Below are 27,049 nucleotides of genomic sequence, written 5' to 3' on the forward strand. Positions count from 1 at the left end.
TCACCGTACCATCACCCCTCCCCCCAACCGCCACCAGCACCACCAGCAGAAGGCAGCAGGGCAAAGGGAGTAGGGCGAGGCTGTTATAGGTGTTCAAAGAAAAGAATGGGAAAGATTCTTTTTATCATTCCTCATTACCTAGAAACATAATATTTTCAACCATTGGCATCCTTATTTCACTGAGTTTCTGGTGTTAGGGATTTGCCACCTTCTGCACTCACCTGAATAATTTTACATTCATCACTGTGAGAAATGCTGTTTATGTTACACAGGGAAAGGCTGCAGGGTCATTCAACCACACAAGCATGGGCTGGGAAGGAAGCACACGGCAGATCTGTCTTCCAGAAATTCTGGCAGCCTGCTTCTATCACTTTCCAGTGTGATACAAGTTAAATATCTGAATATCTAGATTGATGAAAAACCTCAAAATCTAGTACCTTCCCTTTGGTGGGAAAGAAAGGTGGCTTTTCATGTTCACGTCTGTTTGGTGCTGTATCTTTTGGTCCCTGGTGCTCATAACACACACTACTGTGGAAAATATCCTTATGTCATGCTTGGCATGCCACATGACACCCGAGGGCAAGGAAACCCAAAGTGTGGTCTGTGGACTGGGGCCAGGTCATGAAGGGTTCGTTACTGAAACACTGGGTAACAAGCACGGAAAGTGTCTGTGCACAGAAACACTTATAGCAGTGTGTGCTGATGTGACTTTCAGACGTGTGGCCCACAGACTTGTCTATGTGAATGGAGCACAGACCAGCCTTGGTCGGTCTGCTCCCACAGGGAGGCACAAGAGGTGCAGCACATGCGCAGTGAAGGCACGCCCAGAGGGACCAGGTTATCTGTCCGCAGGGGGATGGAAATAAAAGTACACTCTTCTGCAGACAGTTTGAGAAGCCTGGCTCTGGAGTTCATGCCAGAACCTTCTCTTTCATAGTCATGTATACATCTCTATGCACACATATGTGTATACGTCTTTATGTACACATATGTATATATGCACACTAAGGCGGATGATTTTCCTTTGCCGTGAGAAAAGAACAAAGCTTCCTCAGGTTTGCTATGGCCACTCATATAATTGGTTGAATTACAGAAAAGTCATTGTCAATAATTTCCTTACTATTCCAGCACCAATCAGTTCAAATCCGCGAGCTATTTCTATTTATTTTCAGTTTTACACTCACATGTCTAGTGCTTACTGTGTGGCAGGCCCGTTCTAAGAACTTCACAAGATTCATTCATCAATCTCATTTATCTCCATCCCCTCAACTTTTGGCAGCTTTCTTTCCACTGCACCAAAGGCTACACCCCGGTCCTGCCAAAAAGAAGTCTGCCGTGTGGTGATTGGCTGAATGAGCAAAGCAAAATATCATTTCTGGCATGGACTGTTCATGTCCACTTCTTACTTCTTTGAACCGCACAATGAGGCAATGACTTACTGATTGACCCACTCAGTAAAAGCAATAACCTCGAAGGGCTGACATCTCCATGAGAAGCCATCTTACACCACTCCAGAGGCGCAGATATTGGGACAAATACATATGCCATGACCAGTGTTACGGATCCCTTCTCTGCACGCATGGTTCATGCACGCATGTCACACACATGACAGAGGCACAAAGCAAACAAGACAGCGCTGGGGGCTGGTGATGGGAATGCTCCTACAGCACGCACCAAGGAGACGGCACTTATCTCAGGCAAATAAGCCCATGTCCTTGGATGAGAAATTCACAGACACTTGGCAGAAGCATGAGCAGCTCAGGGGAGTGCAGCTGCATCAAAAAACACAAGTACCCAGATCTTATCTTTACAAATGCCTCCTGCTGTTAAGGTCACTCACTGTAATAGCGTCTGTGGCCCTCCGTCTTTCCCGGTGCGGCTCGGTACAGAATTGTCCCTTCAAAGGTAGTCTTTCCTGACAGTGAATGAGAAAAGAGAAGGGGAGAGAAAAACAAGAGGGGGGAGGGGGAGCAAGTGATGGCAAAAGAAGGAAGAGGGAGAGTCTTTAACTGAACTTGTCTTCAATGAATCCACTTTAAGCTTCATCCACAAAATTAATTAGAAATCATAAAGGCAGAGTTTAAGAATGTTACAGAATGAGCCCAAAGTCCCCATGCAACCATGATGGCAATGAGCCCCAGAACTGGGGCTCACCTCTCTGATGCCTGGCCTGTGGATTATGCCCAATTTAAACCTGGAAGCCACTTCCACATTACACCTCAAGAGCAGGAAAATCTCAATTAACCAGAGGAAATCTAACCAATCAGATTCCTTAGGTAACAATCTTCTCTGTAGAGTGCGACTCAAACAGAATATAGATTTTGGTCCATTATCTTTTATCTTCTACCCCTAGAGCCTAAGATGATACAAACTGATACTCATGACCCCAAGAATCTAAACAAGGCACAGAATCCTTTTTAAAAGATTTTTCATTTTTAGTATCTTTAAGCAAGAAAATGTACTAGAATTCTAGAAAAGGGTTTTTATCAATGAGGTTTGAAACCAATCGTGACTTCCATGTTGATGTAAGGGGTTTTCTGCTTAGCACCAAAGATGCCAGAAAACCCTCTTTTTTAAACCACCTTAATTGAGGTTTGCCATGTCAGTCATGAGACTGCACTTAAGCATGAGGACATAGGACTCACCCAGTGTCAAATTATCTCCTTTTTTGTTGTTACAAGTAGAAGTTAACAATAGCATAAGACTGGGCACATGGCTAAAGCCCAAATCTCTCTGGAATCACGAGTAAGTACAGAGACTACACACACTGCCCCAGTCTGAATGGACGAACACACACACACACACACACCCTACATTAGGAGGTAAAATGGTTTAATAAAGACAAACAATATATGCATTACTCTAAGTTATCCAAGAAACAGATCCTATTATGGTTGTGAGCTAAATATCGAACTGGAGGCCACATAGCTCCCTCATAAGAAGTTATTGTTATAGCTCCCTCATAATAAGTTCGAAGGATGAAAAGGTAGGCTACGTTTACAGAGAGGCAGAGAGGAAAACTGAGTGACAGAAAGCAACTTGTCTCACTTTTTAGAAACACTCTAGGAAAATGGGAAACCCCATTAGGGACCATCATGTTAACTTCTGGGCCATGTCACTCCTAATACATGAAAGGAACTGTAACCGATCAGATCAACAAATTAAATGGAATCAGGTATTGCCAATTTCTGTGTCCTACAGACATGGTGGACTGCTTTGAAATCTTCCCTTTTTGACAGATGTGCTCCAACTAACTAAAGCAAAAACTTAGACATTCAAATCACTGGCTACATAGGGGAATCAAAGAAACAAGTGTTTTAGATGTTCTCGTTAGACTTGTAGCTTTTAAGGACTTGATGACAAAGCAGAGCAAGTAACAGTGGCCGGTTTTTATTTGGGTGAATTTTTATCCTGCTTAACTTCAATCATTAAGGTAACATTACTCCTAAGGAGTACAGCTGTCTTGTAAGCCAGATTCCCCCCATCCAAGAACTGAATGGCAGCAGTCCTCTTGGTGTCACAAAAAGAAAAAGAAATCAGTATTTCAATGAACAATTTTTCAATTATTTTCAAAAAAGTACTTCAGTGTTTCAATTTCCTCCAAGTACAAGAGAACCTCCCTTTGTTCTTCTCCAGGACCAAGTCTGAGAATCAATGAGGTAGACATGGCACTTCTGTCTCTGAATGGCCAAGCATTTCTATAAAGGTGCCCCCATCCACTGGCAGCGAGATGACTGGAAGAGGAGCCTGGGCTGGGGGTGAGCAAGGACACATACATTCCATCTAAAGAACAAGAAAGATGGGCCATGGAAAGGCCATGAATATGAGTGCTATTTATTTTATGAGGTGGGGGGATACTCTACTATTAAATATTAGTATTTGAAGGCAGAAAACTCTGTAAAGGGGAAGTTTTTTTCAATTTCAACACAAAATCATATGCTTACACTAGCATCTAATTTTGCCTGAAACTCTATTTCATCAATTTGCTAATTGCTCCTTCCTGCCACCAGAACATCATATACAAAACAAATATCATTTAATATTAAAAATAAAAAAGTATACAAATACCAAAGCATGGTGGATACCAGCCTGGCTTTAGTTTTTATAAGGCATGGGGCATTAAGTAATCCATTTCTCACAGCTAATGAAAACAAATATTTCTATATCATGGGGGTGGTTTGGCCTAAGTTTTAAAAGGCCACCGTCTTTGTCTTCACTTGACAAGTCACTAAAGTATCTGAACTTATAATTCAAAAATAAGGAATCAGGAAAATAAGAAAACCAATTAAAACTCAAATATCATGGTTATTAAGGGTTATAGAAAGAAAATGCAAACTTTCTCCCTCTAAAAACTATGGGAAAAAGCTTAAAACATTTCTGTAGCTAAACAATGTTTTCTTTAAAAAGAAAAACAGGAATGCTTTTTAGTTTTACAATTATTTCATACGCTTAAGAAATTAAATAATATCAAAAAGATGTTAGAAATAGGAGAGTCACATATCTTAAATGTGAAGCAAACGAAGTATGCATGAAACTGAAATTGGACAATAGTCATATCTGGATTTCTTTGCCTCTACATCCAAATAAATCTTATAGATCAAGATACTTTCTGATTATAATTTAATACCATAATATAATATCAATATAATTCATAATCAGTTCTATTTCACATCATTTAGTCAATACTTGCATATGCAAAATTGTCACTGAAAAGGTAATTAATTCATCATAATCTGTGATAATTAGATGAAATAAGTTAAACTGTACTCAGCTTTGAAATTTGTTACGTGCTCTGTGAAAGGGTAAACTACAGGCCGTAAGAGAGGCAAAACTGAAGTGCGTGCAAAGTACAGGCAGGAAGGCTCACCTATATGGTGGCCTCAGAAGCCAGGACACACCCCAGACTCCGTCTCACTGGGCTTTAGTGTTCACACTGACAGCACATTAGAGCTCTCAATTCCCTTCCATCCCTGACATAAGACCTTGCCCACACAAGTAAACCCTTAGATGTTTTGTTTTTTAAGAATCTAATTTAATTTTTAATCTAATCTAATTTAAAAATCAATTTCTTTCACTGTTAATCTCTTACACGGGAGCCCATTTCATTCTTCAAAAAAAAAAAAAAAAAACCCTTCCTGTTTGGAACCATTTTGCAAGCCCTAATGAGAGAAGAGATATAGGTGATAATCATCAGTGGCTAATATTCAAAAAGAAACAGAACCAGACATTATGAGCTCCCAAATACACTGTCCACCACCACCTATGAAGCAGCTTTTTACCCCTACCCCCCAAAATCGCTCAAATCTGAATCTAATCAAGGCCCTAGATCTAATTAGCAGTTTATAGGACAACAAAGTAAAGGATGCAGCAGACATGAAATCAGCAAAAGGCAAGCTGTGGGGAACTAATGGACAAAGGACCCCACTTTCTTCAACAAAAAGGTGACATGGAGGAAGAACCTAGAGATCCAGAGACTTGAGACATACCAACCAATTACACTGTATGTACTTTCTTTGGGTGCAGATTCAAACAAACAAATTGTATTAAATAATAGAAGAGTATTAGGAGAAAGTGAATATTGACCATATAGGTAATTATTGTGAGGAATTACAACTATTATTGTTACTATTAGGAGTGATAACAGTATTTAAGATATCCTTTTATTGACATATTGAAATTTTTATGGATGAAATTATATATTTGGGGTTTGCTTCAAAATAATATGAGGGAGGACTGTGCAGTGGTGTAATTGCAATAAGCTGGCCACAGCCTGCTAACTGCTGGAGCTGGGTGACAGGTATGCAAGGGTTCATCATACTATTCTCTCAATTTGTGTATGTTAGAACATTTCTATAATAAAGAGTTGAGAAAAATCTTTTTGAAACGGCACCTTTAAAAGTTTCAGGAATTCTATGAAAGGTAAAGGTGCCTTCAAATTAAATACACAGCAGAAAGTTTCTGCTGCTTCTAAGTCGCTTCAGTCGTGTCTGACTCTGTGCGACCCCATAGACAGCAGCCCACCAGGCTCCCCCGTCCCTGGGATTCTCCAGGCAAGAACACTGGAGTGGGTTGCCATTTCCTTCTCCAATGCACGAAAGTGAAAAGTGAAAGTGAAGTCGCTCAGTCGTGTCCAACTCTTAGCAACCCCATGGACTGCAGCCTACAGGCTCCTCCGTCCATGGGATTTTCCAGGCAGGAGTACTGGAGTGGGGTGCCATTGCTTTCTCTGAAGTTTCTGCTACTACCTGACAATTAATTTTCTTATTCAAGATAAAATGTTTAAATCAACATATCAACCAATACAATTGCTGCAACTCTTTCCTTGATAAATTAGATTACCCTGAATAAAGATCGAAAGTTTACAGATTTTCATAACCAACCACCATATACAAAAATACATCAGGGCAGGACTTCTCCAGTGGTCCAGTGGTTAAGACTCCCTGCTTTCACTGCAAGGGGCACAGGTTCGATCTCTGGTCAGGGAAGTTCTGTGCGCCACATGGAGTGGCCAAAAAGAAAAAACACCAGGGTTACAGAAAAGCAAGTTCAAGCAATTTGCATCTGTCATTTGAAGCTAAAAACGCCTCCTCAGAGTCAGAAAGGATTTAGCAAGCATTTACTGAATACCTACCATGTGTCAAGCTGTCTGGCACACTTCTTTATAAATATAATGCAATGTTTCTTCAACTGCACTCATCCATTGGTTGACAAAACTCAACTGAGTAACTATCCCTAAAAACATTCTAGAAGTAGAAATGCGAAGAGTACAAATATCAAATGAGTTTCTGCACATACAGGTGTGTCTATGTGCATAACAAAGAGATGTATAAGGATACATGAACACAAAGTTTTCTTTGTATATACCAGGATACAGGTTTCTCCTGCCTTTTATATATATATATATATTTTTTAAACCTTCTCCTAATGTCTACTAGCATTTTAATTGAGAAGATTTTTATATGACATCACTAGGGTCCCTAAAAATTACCAAAATGGTATAAAACATTATGAGTTTGACTTTCCCCCAGAACCATGTATTAATTATGGAATCTCTGTGAAAACTAACTGGTCTAACAAAGACCTTTATTAACTACAGCTCAGCTCATACCAGAGTAAAAAGCTAGATATCTTTTGTGCATTAACTCCATTTGTCTTTCTCAGTTCTATGATAAAAGTAAATATGCATGTATTACAGCTATTCAAGATATTGTCCCTGGGGCAAAGTGCACAAAGGGTTCAACGGGACCTCCCTGTACAGTGGGGGTTTTTTGGCAACTTTCTATGACCCTACAATTATTTCAAAACAAAACGGTGTTTCTTTTATGAAGTAAAGTACCCTGAAACTAACTCCATTCCCTGGAGATAGACAATAAGCAGATTCACTCTAAAAGCAAAGTTTCCATGTAGACAAATCCTACCAGTATACATAATCTCTGCATGTGATCTGATCTAATTATATGTATTTTACCATCTCAGTGTAAAGAGCTACTGAACAGCCTGTCAGAACAGTGAGAGATGGTATTTCTCTCTTTCAGGGGATGATCTCAATTTAGCAAGCCCTAGGGACATGATAATCACATCTGCTTTCCTCTGAAGCCCTTCATGACCACCATCGTCCCTACATCCCTCTGGGACTGGGCTCTCTCTGCCTGTGTATCTCACTGTTCCTCACACACCTGGCTAGCTGAGCACCTGCGCACCTTTTCTCAACTGCCGCTGGTTTGTGCACCCTCTTTCCTCAATGTGAGCTGACTGAAGACAGGGACCCTAACTGATTTGTCTCTGTATGCCTTCAGTGCCTTGTACAGCATCTTAGTAACAACAAGGGCTAAATGAAAGTTGAATGAAGACTAGAAGACAAGAAGGAAGGATGGATGGATGGATATGGACAGCCAGAGACATGAAGAGAAAGGCCCTCTTCTCCTTAACTACACATACAAGAAGATTACAAAAGCCATGCATTTCTTTCACAAGCATCCATCCTTGTTAGGAAACCAGGCCTCTCTGGAGGCCTCAAACCCCCTCACCAGGGACAGATCCTGTGAAAACTAAACATGGCTGCTGGAATTATCAGGCTGTCCCAGGCCTGAAACGGCAGACTCGTAACTGACTGAGAGTGCTGGGGACAGCAGTCTCTGAGAGAAACAGCCCTTCTGAGCGTGTGATGAAAGGCTAAGAGATGGGGGGAACCATTCCACTCCGTCTCCTAACCTCCTGCCTCAGAAATTCCAGCACCATGTGCTTTGAGCTGAGGAGTGAAGCAGGGTCAAATATGCACATTACTGACTTGGAGGAAGAGGAGATGGTTTATTGCAACGGTTCCAAGAACACAGGAGGCATTACTTCTCTGAGCTCCAGCTCTGGAAGCACACCTAACATGGCAGGACACCAAGAGGTCAAGGTTCTCCCAAAGATGTGGTCCAATACCTCTCCAAATCTCCTTTTCCGCATCAGTAGAGGAATCTCAAAGTAATTTCCAAATGTAGAGAGAATGCTTCAGTGAGCACAGTACCAACTGCTGTGTAAATAGCCTCAACATACTAACAGGCTATGTCCCAAGGGTTAATCATGATTAACAATGAAGGTGACCATTTATAGAGGGTCTTCTATAGGTGAGGTGGTTTTTATACATTCTTGCCATGGGAACTCATAACACACTTACCCATAGGAATAATGGTATGATGGATGACCTGATTTGGTCCTCCCTCCAAGAAAGCCCATCTAATGCACAATAGCCCTGAGATATAGTATTGTTATTACAGGACCCAGTCACAACACTATTCCAGTGTCTGACAAGAGAAGCACAGCACTGAGAACTCTCGTGTGCAATCTGGAAGCCATAGCAAATGCCAGTCTCATGGGGTCAAGGACACTTCCTGCTGTCCTGCCCATACGCATCAGGTGGCCTATGTTAGCAGAGAATTTCCTTATCCCAAACCAGAGAATGTAGGAGTCTCAAGATGCTTCCTTTGCCCCCAAGTCAGCTCCTCTCTTTCCTATCATAGATCCCAGGATGGAATGAGGTTCAGGGGTAGGGGCCCCAGACTTTGGACACCACTGAGCCGATCAGTCAATGCCACTGAAACACCAAGTGAAGGAGGTGGCCCTAGCACGACTCCAGAAATGGCTTTACCTCCACACTAGGGATGTGCCCAGTCATGCCACTGGTTGAATAAAAAGAGACACAACTAAGTGGCAAATACCACTCAAGTCAGACTTTTCCAAATGGAAAAGAAAGCAATTTAAGAATTATTTTGACAGGACTGAGCTGTCCTCTACTTGTTAGGAAGGAACGTCTGCAGCCCCCACCAGTGCCAAAGCGCAGTGACACAGTCGCGCCTCTATGACATTCACACGCACGACTGCGGCTCAAGACGGCACAAGAGGTACATAGACGCTCACATAAGGAAGTTGGGTTAGCGACTGGAAGAACAAAGCTTCCCGGGCCTGACCTTTTGCTCCGTGAGCTGGAAAGGGCAGCAGAGAAGCTGGAGGGAGGAGAGCTTCAGGCCCTGGAGAGAAAAAGACCTGGAGTTCGTTCTCACCATTGCAGTAGGACACGCGTGCTCACCTGACGTGGGGCTGGACCCTCAGCTGGCTTGGCCCACGTGTGTCCTGAACATCATTCTTCTCCCCACCAATGATGTTGTGTGTGTGTGTGTGTCGTTTTCTCTAAGTTCCTCAAGAGACGCTGTGAAATATCAACAATCTCATTTGATTCATCTTAAAAATAATTATCAACTTGCAGGGAGTGACACTTGAGAAGTATACAGAGGTACGGCAACCTGGGCCATCCATGGGGGAGTGGGAAGGTCGAAAGTCACCTATCCAAAGATATTAATAGTATGCGTCTGTGAATGTCACACACTTACAGTGATACACCTACTAAACCACGGTGGGTTAAGGCAGCAGAGCCAGGAAAATACTCATGAGCTTCTGTCACAGTCACTTAGCGAAGGCCAAGGAACAGAGGGCACCCGTGGGTGCCCCTACCCTCTCCTGTGTGGTGGGAGGACTTCCTTACTTGACTTGGAGAGCTGATCATCCTGGGAAATGCCGAGGTCATCCGACTCCCCTGACAGCTCCTTGATGAAGTTGGAAGGAAACATTCCAGTCTTTCCATTGAGAACACCTTCCCACCATCCTTCTTCTACCTGCACACATGTGAACAGAAGAACAGAGGCAGGACTCAGGTTAGACGTGGTGTTTCCCAGTTTTCTGTCCCCTCTGTATAGAGCCAAGTGCAAAGCTCATGCAGGGAGAGCTGCGGGACCCAAAGCTTCCAAGGGAACAGGGAATGAGACGGCAGACCTCACAGAGCCTCGAGATTCAGGCACAGGAAGGGGTTTAACCCAGGGACCATAAACGCAAGTGGAAAAGAATTAACACTTTGTTTTCACTAACCTCCAACTGAAATTTGCCATCTCCTTTGACTGGGAATATAGGTAACATACCAGACTAAGAGAAGAACCTGTGATTTGACACCAACGAAATAATATTTTCATATCGCATCATAGATACTGTGGGTATTTCAAGATATCGTTTGCACTCATCACTACTTTGAAGTGGTGGTAGTTATCACAGCTGCTGGGAGACCTTGTTATTTAATGTATTAATAAGAAATTCTAACAAACAAGTACACATAGATTAATATACCACAATGGCTCCCTTGGTAATCTTATGTGTTTTATGTGTGTGCATGCTCAGTCATCTCTGACTCTTTGTGACCCCATGGACTGTAGCCCACCAGGCTCCTCTGTCCATGGGATTCCCTAGGCAAGAATACTGGAGTGGGTTGTCATTTCCTCCTCCAGGGGATCTTCCTGACTCAGGGATCAAACTCGCATCTCTTGTATCTCCTGCATTGGCAGGCGGATTCTTTACCACTGTGCCATATGTGTTTTATATTATGCATATGTTGCTAGTATTTAAAAACTGAAAATGGCTTTCCCAGATTACCAAAACTAACCAGACAGCCTAACAAAAACTGCTTAAGAATCTATGGAATAAGAACTTGATCAGAAAGTAGAAGGACCCTCTGCAGGTTTCTGGAAGGTTTCAGATTACCCTGAGATGAACTGATATGGGATGAAGGGAGGTAGGGAGGGCAGTCAGACTGCAGTGACCTGGGTGGGAGAATGAAGGCTAGATCTGGGGAGGGGCGACAATGAACAAGGCATGGACAGATTTGAGGATCTATGAGGGATCTGCTGGTCTGCAGCAACCAACTAGCTGAGCTGAGTGAGAGAAGGGTTAAAAAAAATCATCCTAAGTTTCTGTGATGAAGCCACTAATAGAAGAGCAGAAGTGAGAATTGTGAACTGGCTTCTTGGAAGAAAATAACAGAGCATTTTGAGAACTATGAAGTATTCAGTTACCAGTAATGGTGTGGTATACTAGAAAGAGACCTAGAAACTTTGAAAAAAAATTTTAACCATGTGCACATATTACCTACTCAAATCAACAAATATAATTTAAAAGCTTAAATAATTAAAACAGAAAATAAAATTAAGAGTCAAAAGCCCGTTCAAATCATATTCTGAAACTTAGCAGTTGTGTGATCGTTCAGATTTCCTACTGACTGAACTCTGACTTTCCTATTTGCACAACTGCATGATGGGTACACTTGATATGTTAGAAATAGATGTATTATGATACTACACTAGGGGCTAGGGACACAGGACTGTACAGGACATGTTCTTTTTTTCCCCTCAAGAAGGTGACAATCAATCAAGGTAGAAAGGGCATGTGGTTTAAAGATGGCAGAGGGTGGGAGTGACAAAAACCTAGCAAATGCAAGGTAAAGAGATAAGAAAACACCATGACCTAGCACAAACCAAATGTGTTACACAAAGTTGAGCTCATCGAGATCTGGAATGCTAAAGAAAGACTTGGAGAAAAAAAGGAATCAAAGTTAAGGTTGGCCTTAAAGAGTAGAAATATCAGGTATAAGTAGGGGAAGGTAAATGCGAGATATTCAGGGGAACGCTGACGGAGCCTCAGAATGGAGACAACCAGAATGGCATTTAGAGCATGTGTTAGAGAACTCCTGGGATATCTAGACTCACAGAGTGGACATTACATCTGCGTGATCACAGAATCTTCAGGGAAGAATTCAGACAACAGCACTTATGCATGACTGTCCCTATTCAATACCAAATCACAGCATTTAATAGCATTTCTGCTGAACTCATTCCATGTTTCTATGTCAACTCTACTGATACGTATTATTCTTTCAAGGAGCTTTTTATAGGATTAGAATGGTTAGGAAGCTTTGTCATAACCCTGAATATAAACAGTTGCACAATTTGTAGCATAGGGTCCTTTGTGTTTGTCCTGAATAAGGAACCATAAAATGACCTTCTTTCTCCCAGAAATCGCAGGGCAGGAGGGAGAAACCAAGGGCACGGACCGCAAATGAGCAGCTCCTGTCGCCATCCCCAACAGTGCAGGGCAGCTGGGCCAATTCTGTTTTATTCACTTTGACAGTATCTAAAATGCTCCCGTTCCAGTAATAAGCGGCTCCAGCTCGAGATCCCTGAAGGAAGTGCTCCTGATGTGTGGGCTCGGCAGGCTGCCTGCTGGGAAAACAGGGGTGTCTTCACCTCACCACACCCCCATATGCCTGCAGCCCTGTCACAGCACAGTCTGAAAGGAGAGGCCAAAAGGGAACTGGCAGACGCCTATCATTAGCCTTGCAGCGCACAGAGGAGCAGACAATCAAACCACCGCTCATCGCCCAGCGGGGTACACTTCCCATTACAGGCGCCATGGAGGGCGTGTCTGTACCCAGCAGCAGAGAGAGCTGCTCAGGCTATTTCCTCCTACAGACTACTGCTCTGGTTGCAAGATTCAGGCTGGAGATAGGAGACTAATGATCCCCACCCTCACATGATCCCTCTTCAGCGATATTCCAGTTTGACTTCCTGCAGCAAGATGAGGACACTGAAGCCCATGAGGATTACAGTCATTCATGAATGGTTGGATGGATAAATGAATGGATGGCAGGGAAATCAACCAGGAGAAATCCTCCATGGGGGGCTATGAAGCCCTGATTCCTCCACAAAAGGAATTTTCCCTTCTGTGAGAAGCAAAATGGACCAGGAGACCCTAACTATATTGCCCGCTGTTCTTATTAGGTAACACCACACTCAGGCCTGTGTGCCCCTCCCAATTTCACCAATATTTAATGAGCACCTATTTCGCATTGCCCTAGGACCTCAGGACAGATTCATCAGTGAACAAAACAAAGATTCCATCCTTGAGAATCTTCTACAAGAGTGGAACATGCAGAGTCTGCACACCACCTGCTTAGAAATCAGGTTGCTTATGCTTATGTTTCTATATTTAAAGAGAGAAAGGAATGCATCCATTTGTAATAAAGTGAGGATTATGGATGTTACCAGGGGCTTATGATTTCTTTCCCAAAGAAAGTATTCAGGTGGGACAGACACCAACCTTCTCTGCACCAACACACAAGTATCAGCAGGCTTCTGCAGGCCTGGGCTTCCAGGCTGAGAACAAACCCCTTGTACCTCCAAGACCAACCCTGCCAGCTTTGGAGCCCACGGCTGTGTCCCAGAGCTGGGAGCAGGGCAGCTTTACATGGCAGTGTTTGAGAAAGAAAGATGCAGTAAAACCACTTAGACCATTGTGTCTGTGGGCCGTGCACTTCGTAAGTCTTCACAGTCACCAGCATCTAAGTGGGTTCAAGGCCCATGGAAGTAGTTTTCAGCTCTTAGCCCTGTTCCAAGTTGCAGAAGAGGCTGGGAGAATTACACCTCCATCTCTAGCTCCCCAACTCGTATAAACATTAGCAACATTTTCAAAGCACTGAAGGGGATGCCTGGGAATACAGAGGTGACCCCAGTTACTCAGAACACAGGTGCATCGATTTTACTGCATGTTGCTTCACTGTGCCTCACAGATACAGCATTTTTTCAAACTGAAGGTGTGTGGCAATCCTGCCTCAAGCAAGTCTATCAACACCAATTTTCCCAACGGTATTTGCTCACTTTGTGTCTCTGTGTGACATTTTGGTAATTTTTGAATATTTCAAACATTTTCAGTAGTATCATATTTGTTACACTGATCTCTGGTGATCTTTGATGTTACTGCTACTACTGCTGCTAAGTCACTTTAGTCGTGTCCGACTCTGTGTGACCCCATAGATGGCAGCCCACCAGGCTCCCCCATCCCTGGGATTCTCCAGGCAAGAACACTGGAGTGGGTTGCCATTTCCTTCTCCAATGCATGAAAGTGAAAAGTAAATGACCCAAAAGCTCACATGATGGTGAGCATTTTTTTAAGCAATTTAGACATCATACTATTGTATACTTAATAGACTATAGGATAATATAAACATAACTTTCATATGTACTGCAAATTGAAAAATTACTGTAACTCACTTTATTGCAATATTTGCTTTAGTGCAGTGGTCTAGAATCCAACCTGCAATGTCTCTGAGATATGCCTGTAGTTCCTACATTACTGTTGAAGTTTTCCCTCTCAACTGTACCAAGGAGGGGAACAACAGATTCACCAAGTCTAAAATCTACTTCAGGGTATAAGCAGCAAGACAGGAAAGGTCCATTTAAGGGTTGCTATAGCTTTTCACATCCAATTGCCCTTTGTTACCCAAACCCCAGTCAGAAGTATACCGGAGGGGACTTTCCCAGTGGTCTAGTGGCTAAGACTCTGTGTTTCCAATGTATGAGGCCCGGGTCAGGGAACTAGATCCCACATGCCACAGCCAAGAGCTCGCATGCTACAACTAAGATCCTGCATGCCACAATGAAGACTGAAGATCCCAGTGCCACAACTGAGACATGGTACAGCCAAATAAATAAATGTTTTAAAAAGCTCACTGGAGAGGCCAGTGTGAAGGAGAAGGGAAGCATGGGGGAGGGCAAAGCTCACAGCAAATGGGTACTTGTGTTTCATTGTTTCAAGAGCTGTTTTGCCATTCTTCCCAGAAAGAAACATGGTTACAAGCTGAGCTCTAAGGAAAGGCCCACATCTCAAGATCGCTCAAATTTTCATCAAAACTTATTAATACTTGGTAGTTTCTATGTTTCTGGGAATGTACCCATTTCTTCTAGCTTGGCCAATGTGTTGGCATATAATTGCTCATAACAGTCTCTCCAGTTCAGCTCAGTTCAGTTCAGTTGCTCAGTCGTGTCCGACTCTTTGTGACCCCATGAATCGCAGCACGCCAGGCCTCCCTGTCCATCGCCAACTCTCAGAGTTCACCCAAACTCATGTGCAACTTATGATCATCTATATTTCTGTTGTATCAGTTGTAACTTCTCTTTCACTTCTGATTTATTTATTGGAGTTCTTTTCTCTGGGTGAATCTAGCTAAAGAGCTGTCTGTTTTATCTTTCCAAAAAACCAGGTCTGAGCTCCGTTGATCTTCTCTATTGTCTTTTTAGACTCTACTTCATTTATTTCTGGTGATCTTTGTTATTTCTTTTCTTCTACTAACTCTGGAAATAGCTTATACTTTTTCTTGTTCCTTGAAGGCCTTATGCTAAGTGAAATAAGAGAAACAATGAACAGCATAGTGAATATAATTAATAACACTGTATTGTGTTTTTGAAAATTGGTAGGAGAGATCTTAAATGTTTTCATCACAAGAAAAATATTGTAATTATGTGTAGTAATGGATGTTAAGTAAACTCACTGGAGAGATCTTTTTGCAATATATACATATATCAAATCATTTTGCTGTACACCTAACATTAGTATAGTTATATGTCAATCATGTCTCAATTTAAAAAATTTATTCAGAAATGATTAAATGAGAATTACAATAACAGTCATTTCTCCTACCTATGAGAGGTAGGGGGAAATATTTTAGAAATTTTTTTAAGCTAGAAAAGCATCAAGATACTTTTTAAAAAGTTTTTAAATTGAGATATAATTCATTTAAATTTACAGATCTTAATGGTAAAAGTCAAACAGTTGTGATAAATGCATGCATACACCCATGCAACCCATACTTCTATTAACATACAGAGCATTTCTATCGCTCCAAAAAATTTCTTTGTGTTCCTTCCTAGTCAATCTACCTCCAAGCAAGCACTAATCTGACTTCTATCACCTATGATTGGTTTTGCCTTTTCTAAGAACTTAATGTAAATGTGCTAAGACATGGTTTTACCCTTTGAATACTGCTGAAAAAATACAAATTGTTTCTGGAAAACATTTTTTCTATTTGTGGAATTTGTGGGAAAAAATATTTTTGAGGGAACCACTTTCTGAAGCCATAAATACCTACATTATTTTCTATTTCCATTGCTTTAAATAACCATACTTGTTGATCTGGGGACATGGGAAGCTGGTTGTGCCAACTATAAAAAAGCGTTATCTAGGTTCTAAATGCCCAAGTCAACATTTTTCCCAAATTGCTACATCTCTTTGTCTGATTACCTCTCTGGGCAGGACCATACCAAGAAGAAGTTGATTTTTATCCCCTCCCCTTATTCTTCTCAGAACAAGCCTATTCCACATGAGAGGGGTCCCTCAAAAAAAAACCTATAGGGTAATGACTTAAGAAAATATATATGATATATATTTAAGACTTAAGCAAATGCTGTCCAATGAGAGAGAGCAATATAGCCACGATTTTCCTGACAGTGGCAAGGGTTTCTGGTACGGCTCTTACAGACATCCTTCAGCAATGCTTGAAAGTCCTATCCTTCAAAACAGCTACATATCAGATCCTGTTAACAGCTGAGCAACTTCAGTCAAGTTTCTTAACCTCTCTGAGCCTCAGTTTCCTCAGCTACAAAATACAAATACTGATCACACCTTCCAGTGATTTCTGTGATGACCAAATGAAATATCATGTATGAAGGTACTAGCACAGTGCCCTGGCATGTGGTAAATACCCTATAAACATCAGCTTCCCCATCCCATCCCACTGGCCTTCTCTGCAAGTGTAGAATGAAGGGTGGGGAACCTCTTGCCGGGGGAGCAGGGGCAAGTCTGGCTCTTATTTTTGTAAATAAAGCTTTATTGGAACACACACACAGAGACTGGCTACAGGTTAGTCTACAGGCTAGTCTAGACTGCAATGACCAGTCCGCCCCACTCCAGACAGAAATGTCACAACTGTGTACTTAAAAATGCCTACCGGGATTTAGCCTGCTAGCTTTCCTTTTGGAAAGTGAAGTCCCATTAACTTCACAAGAACTTCTGTCCTCCCTGCAGGCCACTGACTGCTCCCCAGCCAGGAGGCAGAAGCACTTTCCTGAGTGACCTTCACTTTGCCAGCCCCACTCATCCCTGGACCGCCCCACACTCTCCATTTCTCCTCTGGCCACACTGCAGAGACCCATCCAGGCTGAGCTGGTAACTTCAGCCAGAAGTGCTGCCCCCCTCACCAAGGGTCAGGGCCATGTCCCCCTAGACCTGCTCCAGTTCACTGCTCTTCCTGCCAGCACACAACACGGTTAAAGAGTACAAAATACGTAGGTTTGAAGACAAAAGGCTAGTGGTGAGAAGGAATATGATCGTAATTTGAAGGTTTAAAAACATGGTGCCAAATTAGGTATAGAAAAGACAGCTAAAAGTTTGGGAGGTGAGGGAGTGTGGAATTTTAGAAGAATTATTAATGCTCATTGCTTCCCTTAAGTTGTCCTCAATCCACTTCAAGGAAACCAGTGGTGGGACTTCCCTGGTAGTCCAATATTTAAGACTCTGTGCTTCCAAGGCAAGGGGCCCAGGTTCGATCCTTGGTTCGGGAACTAGGATCCTATATGCCACTTAGTGTAACACTCCTACTTCCAAAAAGTTTAGAAAAAACAGTGGGAATAGTAGAGGATGCATCATGGATGCAGAGAAGGTGGAGCTCAAACCAACAAATACATAGTTTAGGAAAACGCCCTGGCCCTAAAAGGCAGATGAATATACATTTTTAAGCTAAGATTACATGTTAAGATGGACTTCCCTGGTGGCTCAGAGGTTAAAGCATCTGCCTCCAATGCGGGAGACCCGGGTTCAATCCCTGGGTCAGGAAGATCTCCTGGAGAAGGAAATGGCAACCAATCCAGTATTCTTGCCTGGAGAATCCCATGGACAGAGGAGCCTGGTGGGCTACAATCCACGGGGTCGCAAAGAGTTGGACACGACTGAGCAACTTCACTTTACTTCTACATGTTAAGATATAAGTATATCATTTTTTAGGATTCTCTACCTGCTTCAACTGTTCTCAACAACTGGTCCATATATTCAAAATCCTAGGAATTGTCTCTTAGGGGCAGGGGGGAAGTAGGGGCATGTGTTTGTATTTGTAACACTTTGTGTTTGTATTTGTTACAGCTTTGTAACACTGTAGAATTAATCTATGAATCAATTTATCAATAAAAATATAATCTATATGCACATACACAATATGTTATCTTTCTCTTGGCAAACAGATTGATACTATAGTATTGCAAAGCTATTACTATGGTCTTATCATAACCTGCTCCTGTGATTTAAGGGATTTTGTTTATTTGGGATTTTTATTTTGTTTTTAGTCTTCAGTGGCATTAGACAGTAGAAACCTACTGGCATTTATATAACATCTGTTATAGGAGAAAAGGACAGACTTTATAAGATAATGCAATATTAGAATAAACTTCAAAAGTAGGGAAATTAACTTTTGGTGATATAATTTTAAAATATGGATTAAAAGGTAAATGTTTATGCTTTGTTTTACAGAAATAGCAGAGGCTACCCAGTTAGTTTTCCTTTTTCCTACTTGAGGCAAGCCCAGGACGAAGCCTAGCACTGAACGGGCATGGATGGTAAAGAGGCTGGGCCCACAGAGGGTGGTGAAGCTCTTCTTCCAGGAAAGGAGAACACCAGCCCTGCAATCATCCCTCTCCCTTAGCAACCCTCACTTGGTTCCCCTGGAGTCAACAGACAGATGAGACTCAGCAATAATTCCAGAAATTTATTAAGAACTTTTATCTTGATTTGTATTTCTTACAGTATTATTACAACATTAAAGGGAAAACCATCTTCTATAGCAGATCCACTTTCAATTCTGGGGCCCTTTCTGTCTGCGATCACATGCATTGAGATAGACTTCAGACAATTATATTCAACTGCTCCTAGTGAATGTAATTTTGTGACTGATCTATTCATTTATTTTGAAAAAAAAAACTTTTCATACTTCATGTATTCATTTACTTATTCAGCAAGCATTTATTAAAGTATGTGTTAGGTTTCAGGCACTATTCCATGTACTATGAATATAAAGATAGAGAAAAACCAGATCCCAGCTGTTGAAAAGCTCTCAGGTTACTGGAATATAGCAGATAATTACAACACACAGTATTGTAATAAATATAAAGGTTTCTGTATTTACCATTTTAAAGGCTTCACAATCTTCTAGCTGGATAATATACCTTAATTCACACAACTATTCCCTTTCTTGATGATTTTTTCACTATCACAAGCATTGCTGCAATTAACATGTTTAACATATTTTTTTCTGTAACCATTTTCCATGAATAAATTTCTAGGAGTAAGATTACTGAGTCAAAGGGTATTAATTCAGATTTTTATAGCTCTTGATGCACCTTGCTAAATAGCATCAAACAAGGATCATAAAGATATACAAAGTCACCATTTCTTCTAATCACTGCCAAGGTCTCACCACTAAATATTTTTTTAGGATTTTCAAAAGGAGGTACCCAATCAAATTGTCTTAATTAGATTAATTAGTAGCAGGTTAGAACACTTTCTCATGGTTCAGATTTTTATTTCCACTTGTGGGATGGGTGTTTATATCATATCTATCCTTTATCATTCTTATAATAGCTTCCTAATATATTTTCCTATGTTACATATATAAAAGTATTTCAAATTTTTTCCTGTTTGTTGCCCTCTTTGTTTAGCTAAACTCACTTCAAATCATACCAAGATTTTAACTCTTTTTTTTTTTTTTTTTTTAGTCACAATCGTTTATTTTTTTCCCCTGGAATTTCTTCCCTGGTTTCAGTCTTAAGAACTGTGCCCGTCTACCATTGGCATAAATGTTCTACTCTGCTGGCCATTCATTTTGCACTCATTCAGCTTTCAACAAATGTCTCCTATGTGTTGTGCTTGGCACCAGGAATAAAACATGATGAACGACATACTGATTCAAATGATCCAAAACTGGGAAACTGGCAAAAAGCGGGTTACTGCATGTCCTCCCACACTGGGAACCACACTGATTGATTCTCTAGGGACAAGTATCTTTGCTTGACACACTGTTTACTTTTTATGAGGAGAGTTTACAACTGTGTTAGTGCAGATGCTAACTGCTAGAAGACTAAGAACAAAGTGAATGAGTCTTGTCAGATAACCATGAAAATAACCTCTGACCAGCAGAGAGAGAGATTCATCCCCTAGAAAAGATGACCTCAGAGGTTCGTCTCACTGCCCTGTAGGATGCGACATAGTTTCGCATCTAACTTAGCAATCTTACTCAAGCTTTTTTCTCTTTCAATCATTTATAAACACTTTGCTCTTTCACCATTCTCTTTGAGTCAGCCTTACCATTTTGCAGATGCCCTCATTAATGAGTTAAATACAGCTTTGATGCATGCTCCCTTTATGTTTATACGAGAGTCCAGAAATCTGTCTGCTGGCATCAGCCCTGCCACTCCCACCCACGTCATACTTCACTTAACCTCCTCCTTGACTTCTGGCTTCCTAGTTTTTTTTTTTGTTTTTAATAAATCATGGGTTTCTGTAACATTGAATGGTATGCAGCAAATGAAAGCAATTGGAAAACTATCACTATACACAGATACATATGTTGAATCAGGATGAATGATCAGATTCTAAGTGCGAAGCCCAGGATGCTCCCGCCCTCAGGGAGTGGAGCCCCAAAATCCCACGCCAGGGTCTGGTGGGACATCTCACCAGCAGGCCTGGCTGCAAGCAGCTGGGACCACGCAGGGACAAGGTAATGTAGGGCAGTGAGAGAACAAAGGTCTCCAGCCAGGTGGACCTAGCTTCAACCCTCAGCCCTGCCTGTTATAGCATCTCTCAAGCCTCTTTCTTTATCTACAAAACTAAAGTGGTTATGAAGAGTCAATGGACCAATGTGTAAAGAACCTTGTCATGCCCATCACATACTAGGTCTTCTATCAATGTCACTTGTTTCTTTCCCTCTGAATCCTCAGTGCTCCCCATGACGAATACCGAATCCATCCTTTAAGGTGGACGTGGTCACTCTGGATACCAAGAGTCTATGAGTACTTGAAGCAAAGGAGGAAAGCTATGGTACTGGGTTGGCGTTAGCTAGCATGCAGTGAAGAAGACCACAGTTTTAAATGGTCTACATCTGCCCTCAGCGGGTTGGGAGGCACACCTCTCTAGAGGAATCTCTTCTGGAAGACTCAACCAGATGATGTCCCTAGTCTCTTGAGTCCTAACATCCCCCACAGCAAGGCCAACTAGCCACAGGTGGGTTCTGACAGTCCATGAGAGGCCCTGCACCCACCCGCCTGGCACACGTACCTCTCCCACCACCTCTATGATGTCGCCGACTTTCAGCTCGAGCTCATCATCGTTCTGCGGCAGGTAGCTGAATGCCACCTGGCACCGACGCCTCCGTCGCTCGCCTGCATAGGAAAAGGAAAATATTCAGATCCAGCTCTGGTCTCAAAAATCGATTTTAAAGAGAGGCATCCTAGGCATGCAGGCAAATTAAGCTGACTTGTCTCAAATATGCTCTCTGGGACATGGCTAGAGGCATGGCAGCTCTGGTCTCTGGGAAAGAGGCAGGAGAAAGCAGAGCAATGCTGCTTGGTCTTTGAAAAGCTGCTGGGTCAGAAAGGCATGGATATGAGAAACTGATCTGGTGGTGCAGAAGGCAAAAGCCCACCCCGAAGCGCTGGAGCACAGTGTTGCCTTAAACGGTTTTCCATGGACAGGGCTTTGTATTTGCTGCTGGTGACTTTTAATGAAAGCTGATGTGATAACAGTGGAGGGAAAAGAATGGTCTGCTTCTAATGCTAGCGAGGCAGAGGAAATTCTTCCCAAATGTGCAAAGGAAAAGATAAAGTATTCTGGCCTTTCTCTCACTAATCATCACCCTTTTAACATGCTGGAACTCAGGCTGATAAGCAAAGGCTGATTAGATTTCAGCCTACTCTTGGTACCATTCCAAATGCCCCACAGGGAATCAGCAAATCCACTTCGGTCCTCTTCTCTCTGTCCCAGGGGAGCCATTAGCAGGATCCCTGGCTGCTTACACAGAACCAATCCAGGAACATCAAGAGAAAAGCCAGGGCCACACTTTGCTTGACTGAAGGACACTCAAAGTCACAGCATCTCACTCCCCCAGTGTGGCCCCACTGGGAGGTCCTGGTTCAAAGCTGTTCAAATCCAGATGCAACTATCCACACCACAGACATGCACTGTGGGGAGACAGAACATGCACATGGGGTGTATGATGGGGCTTAGTGGGCAGAGACAGGCAGCGGAAGAGGCCCAAGCTGCACAGAAGTGGACCAGAGAGGGGCACTGAGACCGGCACTGCTCAGAAGCTCATCGCTCAAGGCTGACCACCTCACCTCATTCCTTCCTGCTGCCACATGGCCTCGAACGCCATAGGGATCAACGACTTCAAGGCCACACATTTAGAAGTGCTTACGTTATTTTTGGATACTGCTTACAGGGACTCCTTTCCTTTTCTAATCTTCCCTGAAACAGCCAGTTCCCACAGGAGTGACCAGTGGCCACACAGAGACCCCCATGCAATGTGATGTCATACAGAGGGGAGGCCTTGGCTACATCTGATGTGCTAATTGACATTTATCCCAAGTCAGTGGCCTAGTTTTCTCTGTTCCATATTTTTTTCTGCCTGAACCTCACTAAGGAAGAACAGAGCTGAACAAAGGGAAGAGGGCAGAAGTTGAGAACCAGCATGTCACCTAACCACGACTTTGGTGATGATGCGAAAACACTCCACCCCCTTGTGAGAAACCACAAGCTGCCTGGTCACCATAAGTACCAACACATGGCTCTCAAGCTGATTCCCAGGTGCCAAGTACACTGTCTGTGGACAGAGGAGGGCAGCCCCAGCTCTCCTAGGAATAGAGGGCTCACCCAAATGGCTCTTCCCAGGCGGGAAGTCCATAAGAGTCGTCTTAAGGACAAAGAACTCCACTGCTGTGACTCCCCGAGCAGTGGTTAAGAATCTGCTTGCCAATGCAGGGGACACAGGTTCAATCCCTGGTCTGGGAAGATCCCACGTGCTGCAGAGTAACTAAGCTCATACCACAACTACTGAGCCTGTGCTCTAGAGCCTGGGAGCCACAATTACTGAGCCCCATGCTACTAGAGCCCATGCTCCACAACAGGAGAACCCACCACAATGAGAAGCCCATGCAGCGCAACTAGAGAGTAACTCCTGCTCGCCGCAACTAGCAAAAAGCCCATGTGGCAACGAAGAGCCAGCACAGCCAGAAATAAATAGAATCAAACAATTTAAAAAAGAACTCCACTGCTTTCCCTGGCTTCCAACACAAAGGAAGGTGAATCAAGCCCTCTGTAATACAGGATACAGAGTTTCATTCAAGCCACGAGTCCAGATGACCAAGTGATCGTGGCATCATCTCCTACTCCCTGTGCCTCCACTGCCCCCATCTACACCTCGTAAGGTGAGGTTCTATAAATCTTTAAGAGCTATATTTGTTCATGTTATGTTCAAAGCAAACTCTGCAGATAGAAAACTGAGCATGAAACAAGTAAATATGACAAATGTCTGACACCTCACACTCATAACCACAGAGGTCACCTAAGTTCTGACCAAAGTGACTTTAAAATAACATCTGAAGACCTATTGCTAGCTGAAGTCATAAAACTCAGTTATATGTAAATTCGTATCTTCACCGAACCCTTTATAAAAAGTAGCATCTAACCCAATACTATGTAAAGGGCGAAGGAGAGACAAGACTAATCCAGCAATCAGGACCTAGAACAGAATAGTATTTCTCTAGAACCAAATCTTTCCATTGGACATCTGTAGAGCCCCACCTGGAATCAGAAAGAAAAGCACACTAACTAATCTCTCTCTGCCAGGCTACTCAATATTTCTTCTTTTTTTTTTTAATATTTCTTAAAAGCTTCTAAGGTTATTCAATTGGTGGCACAAAGACCTATAAAGCACACTGCCAGCATACAAGACCAAGAAAAGTGAGCCCTGAAACAACGACCCCCTCTGACACTGGGATTGTTTCTGTTCTTTTCTAAAGCACCTCTGACACCCATCACCCTAACTCACCCTACCAATCACAGTGGTGAAAAAGAAAAGAGCCAGAATGAGCAACCATCTTGGAAATGAAGCAGCTGGGGCTCAGTGACTTACCCAGGGTCACCAAGCTAGCAAGTGGCAGTGTCTCCTTGCCCTGAGTTCAGAGCTCTCGCTCCAATGCTGGATGAACCAATTCAGGTCACATCTCGGCTCAAGTTCTCTGCAATCTGTACTTAACTGCTTCCCGCAACATAGCATAACACAGCCTGAGGGCTTCTCCACAGCTTTCTCATTACAGATAACTCCTCAACTCCTGCACGGCTGCTTTCCATTCCTCAGCCTCTGCAAATTACTGTTTCAATCTTGTTCGCCAGTTCCACCCAACCTAAAACTCAGCTCAGGGGGAATATTTGACATTCGGAGGCACTGTATCTCAGTGGCTTCTGTCCATATCAAATTAAAGGAAATTTAAGAATGTCATTTGCCATGTTTTCCTTTCCCTGGCATTTCACTAATGTTTACTAGTTGGTCTTGACCTTCCTCAAAGAGGTATGCAGACAACAATGTCATCTCCTTTTAATAGCTAGTAGAAACTGGAGGGGAAAAAATGTATGACTTGCCCAAGGCTGTGGTTTGGAATCCTCCACACTCACAGCCTGGTCCACAGGCAAGTTTTAATACACTTCTACTGCATGTGTGTTTTTTAACTCTTTATACATAATTGAAAGTAATGAACACAAGTTTTATGAACATACAAGCAAAGGTACGGGGGCACACGGCTTACTAAAAAATTATGACTAAGGCAGACTTCACAAGGCATACTTGACATGTCTCTACTTTACTGCCATATTATATGATGGCCACAAAATCCAAATGCATGAACATGTACTCTTTTAGAAGAACACAGGCAAACACAGGTAGCAAGGCAGGTACCCTCAACTCCCTCATTAGATCTCATAACCACCTTCCATTCATGACCAGCTTTGCTTAATAAAATTAGTAACAGCTAACATTTATTAAGCACTTACTGTGTGCCAGAGACTACTAAGCAATTCATACGCATTAGCCCATTTGATCCTCTCACTGAACCTTGAGGGTACATCCTGAACCTTCCCTTTTACAGACAAGGAGACCAAGGAGGCACACAGAGACTATTTTACCAGAGGTCTCACAGCTAGAAAGTGCTAGAAGGGCCTGGGATTTTGAATTAGGATATGCAACTCCAGAGACTGCCTCCCCTGTTCTTAAGAAGAATCCCCGTCCATGAGCCTTGAGATTGCAGAAAGGACTCACTGGACTAACATGGTACATGGTTCAGATGTGAAACCAGGAAGTGACAAACCACGAATCAGGAGTATTTCCTTACAGCTGCTGAGAACTGGGGCCCATATTTTAATGAAATAAAACTGGTTGGATGGGGAGGAAATGTCATATATTCACATTCTCTAAAAATGAAATAGAAACTACAAAAGGTGCCAAGACCAAGTGTCAGAAATAGCACACACATCTATATTTTAGGGCTTTCCGGGGTCTTATGACATGTGAAAACTTTACTAGGTCAGTTCATTCAATGACCACAAAAATATAACAACAAATAGTGCAGTGGTTGAAAAAAGCCTTTGGGTCAACTGAAAACTTTCAATACTCATACAGCCTGTTTTTTTAATATGCCACATCCTCCTTGACAGAACAAGAGTATAACTACAAGGGTTTAAATCACTTGATATTTTCAAGAAACTCACTAACTTAATGAAGGGAATCCTCACCACATGCCTAGAGAATGCAGCAGTATCCTGACACTGTTTTACAAAAGAGACAACATTTATAAAATCAAAGTGAAACATCATAAGAAGCCCCTAATTCTTATGGTCACTTCTGGCATTTTCTCCAGATAAGGCCTGGGGTCCACCTGTATCAAAACTTCGGCATGCAGGGCAGACCAACAGAACTGTACTCTCTGAGATTGAGTCTAAGGGCTTGCATTTAAACCTGACTCTGCAAGTGACACTGCCCACAAAAATCTAAACCTCAACAATGCATGAGAACCACCAATTATAGGTGACCAAAGGAAAATACCTTGTGGGACCAAACACTCTCCCTTTGGGGGATGCTAAGCAGTAGTTCCCAATCTTGGCTGTCCCCTAAAATCGCCTGTTTCATAGTTTCAAGTTTTATGAAATTTCCCATAACTTCCTAAACAACAGCCCCTAAGGAACTAGGTCTCCAGAGAAAAATGACTTCTTTCAGGGCTTCCAGGGCTGGAGCAAAGAAAATACAAAGTAAGACTGGAATACGTGGCTATGACAAAATGAATGAAGTACTCTAAGCCTTGACGGGTAATTTCAAAAGGACACAAGGATGAGCTTGATGGGGCTTCTACTGGCCAAATATGGGACAATGACACCATGTACTGAAGAATTCATTCAGTTCCAAAAGACTCATGAGCCCATCATGATACATTCACTAGGTAGCTAGGTTCATAGCTAGACAGATGGGTAAGATTAGACAGGTAAGGATGGGCCATGAGGGCAAAGCTCTCCTTTACAAAAGAATGTCAACTGTCACGTAGAAATGACAGGAACTGACAATCACTATCTTATAACCATCATAGCAACAACTGATTCTGACAGTAATCAATGGTCTCTAAAACCACGGGGTGAAATCTTGTTGGGGATTAGGAGGATATCTAGACAGTCTCAAAGTATCTCCCCAAAGATTCATCGATTATGAAAGGAAATAGTCCCCACAGTATGGAGGAACCTGGAAGACAAGCTCTCAAAGTCCCTGTCATCAGCGATG

General features: G+C 42.4%; 1 protein-coding gene across 11 annotated transcripts in view; it reads right to left on the reverse strand.

The window, feature by feature from the left end:
* SH3KBP1 (SH3 domain containing kinase binding protein 1) overlaps positions 1-27,049 on the reverse strand; it is a 334,366-nt gene that overhangs the window by 147,385 nt on the left and 159,932 nt on the right. For 10 of the 11 annotated variants that reach the window (XM_086387406.1, XM_086387410.1, XM_086387408.1 and 7 more), the window contains 2 exons: positions 21,511-21,614; positions 10,025-10,154 (listed from right to left, as the gene is read on the reverse strand). In XM_086387406.1, the coding sequence (XP_086243532.1) occupies positions 10,025-10,154; positions 21,511-21,614 (234 nt within the window). Of the gene's footprint in view, positions 1-10,024; positions 10,155-21,510; positions 21,615-24,364; positions 24,495-27,049 lie in introns of those variants that run through there. The other variant, XM_086387417.1, reaches the window with a different exon arrangement.

This window comes from Bos grunniens, chromosome X, assembly GCF_055505025.1.
Source record: "Bos grunniens cultivar Pamir isolate PY7600 chromosome X, Bosgru_T2T1.0, whole genome shotgun sequence".
Classification (NCBI taxonomy): domain Eukaryota; kingdom Metazoa; phylum Chordata; class Mammalia; order Artiodactyla; family Bovidae; genus Bos; species Bos grunniens.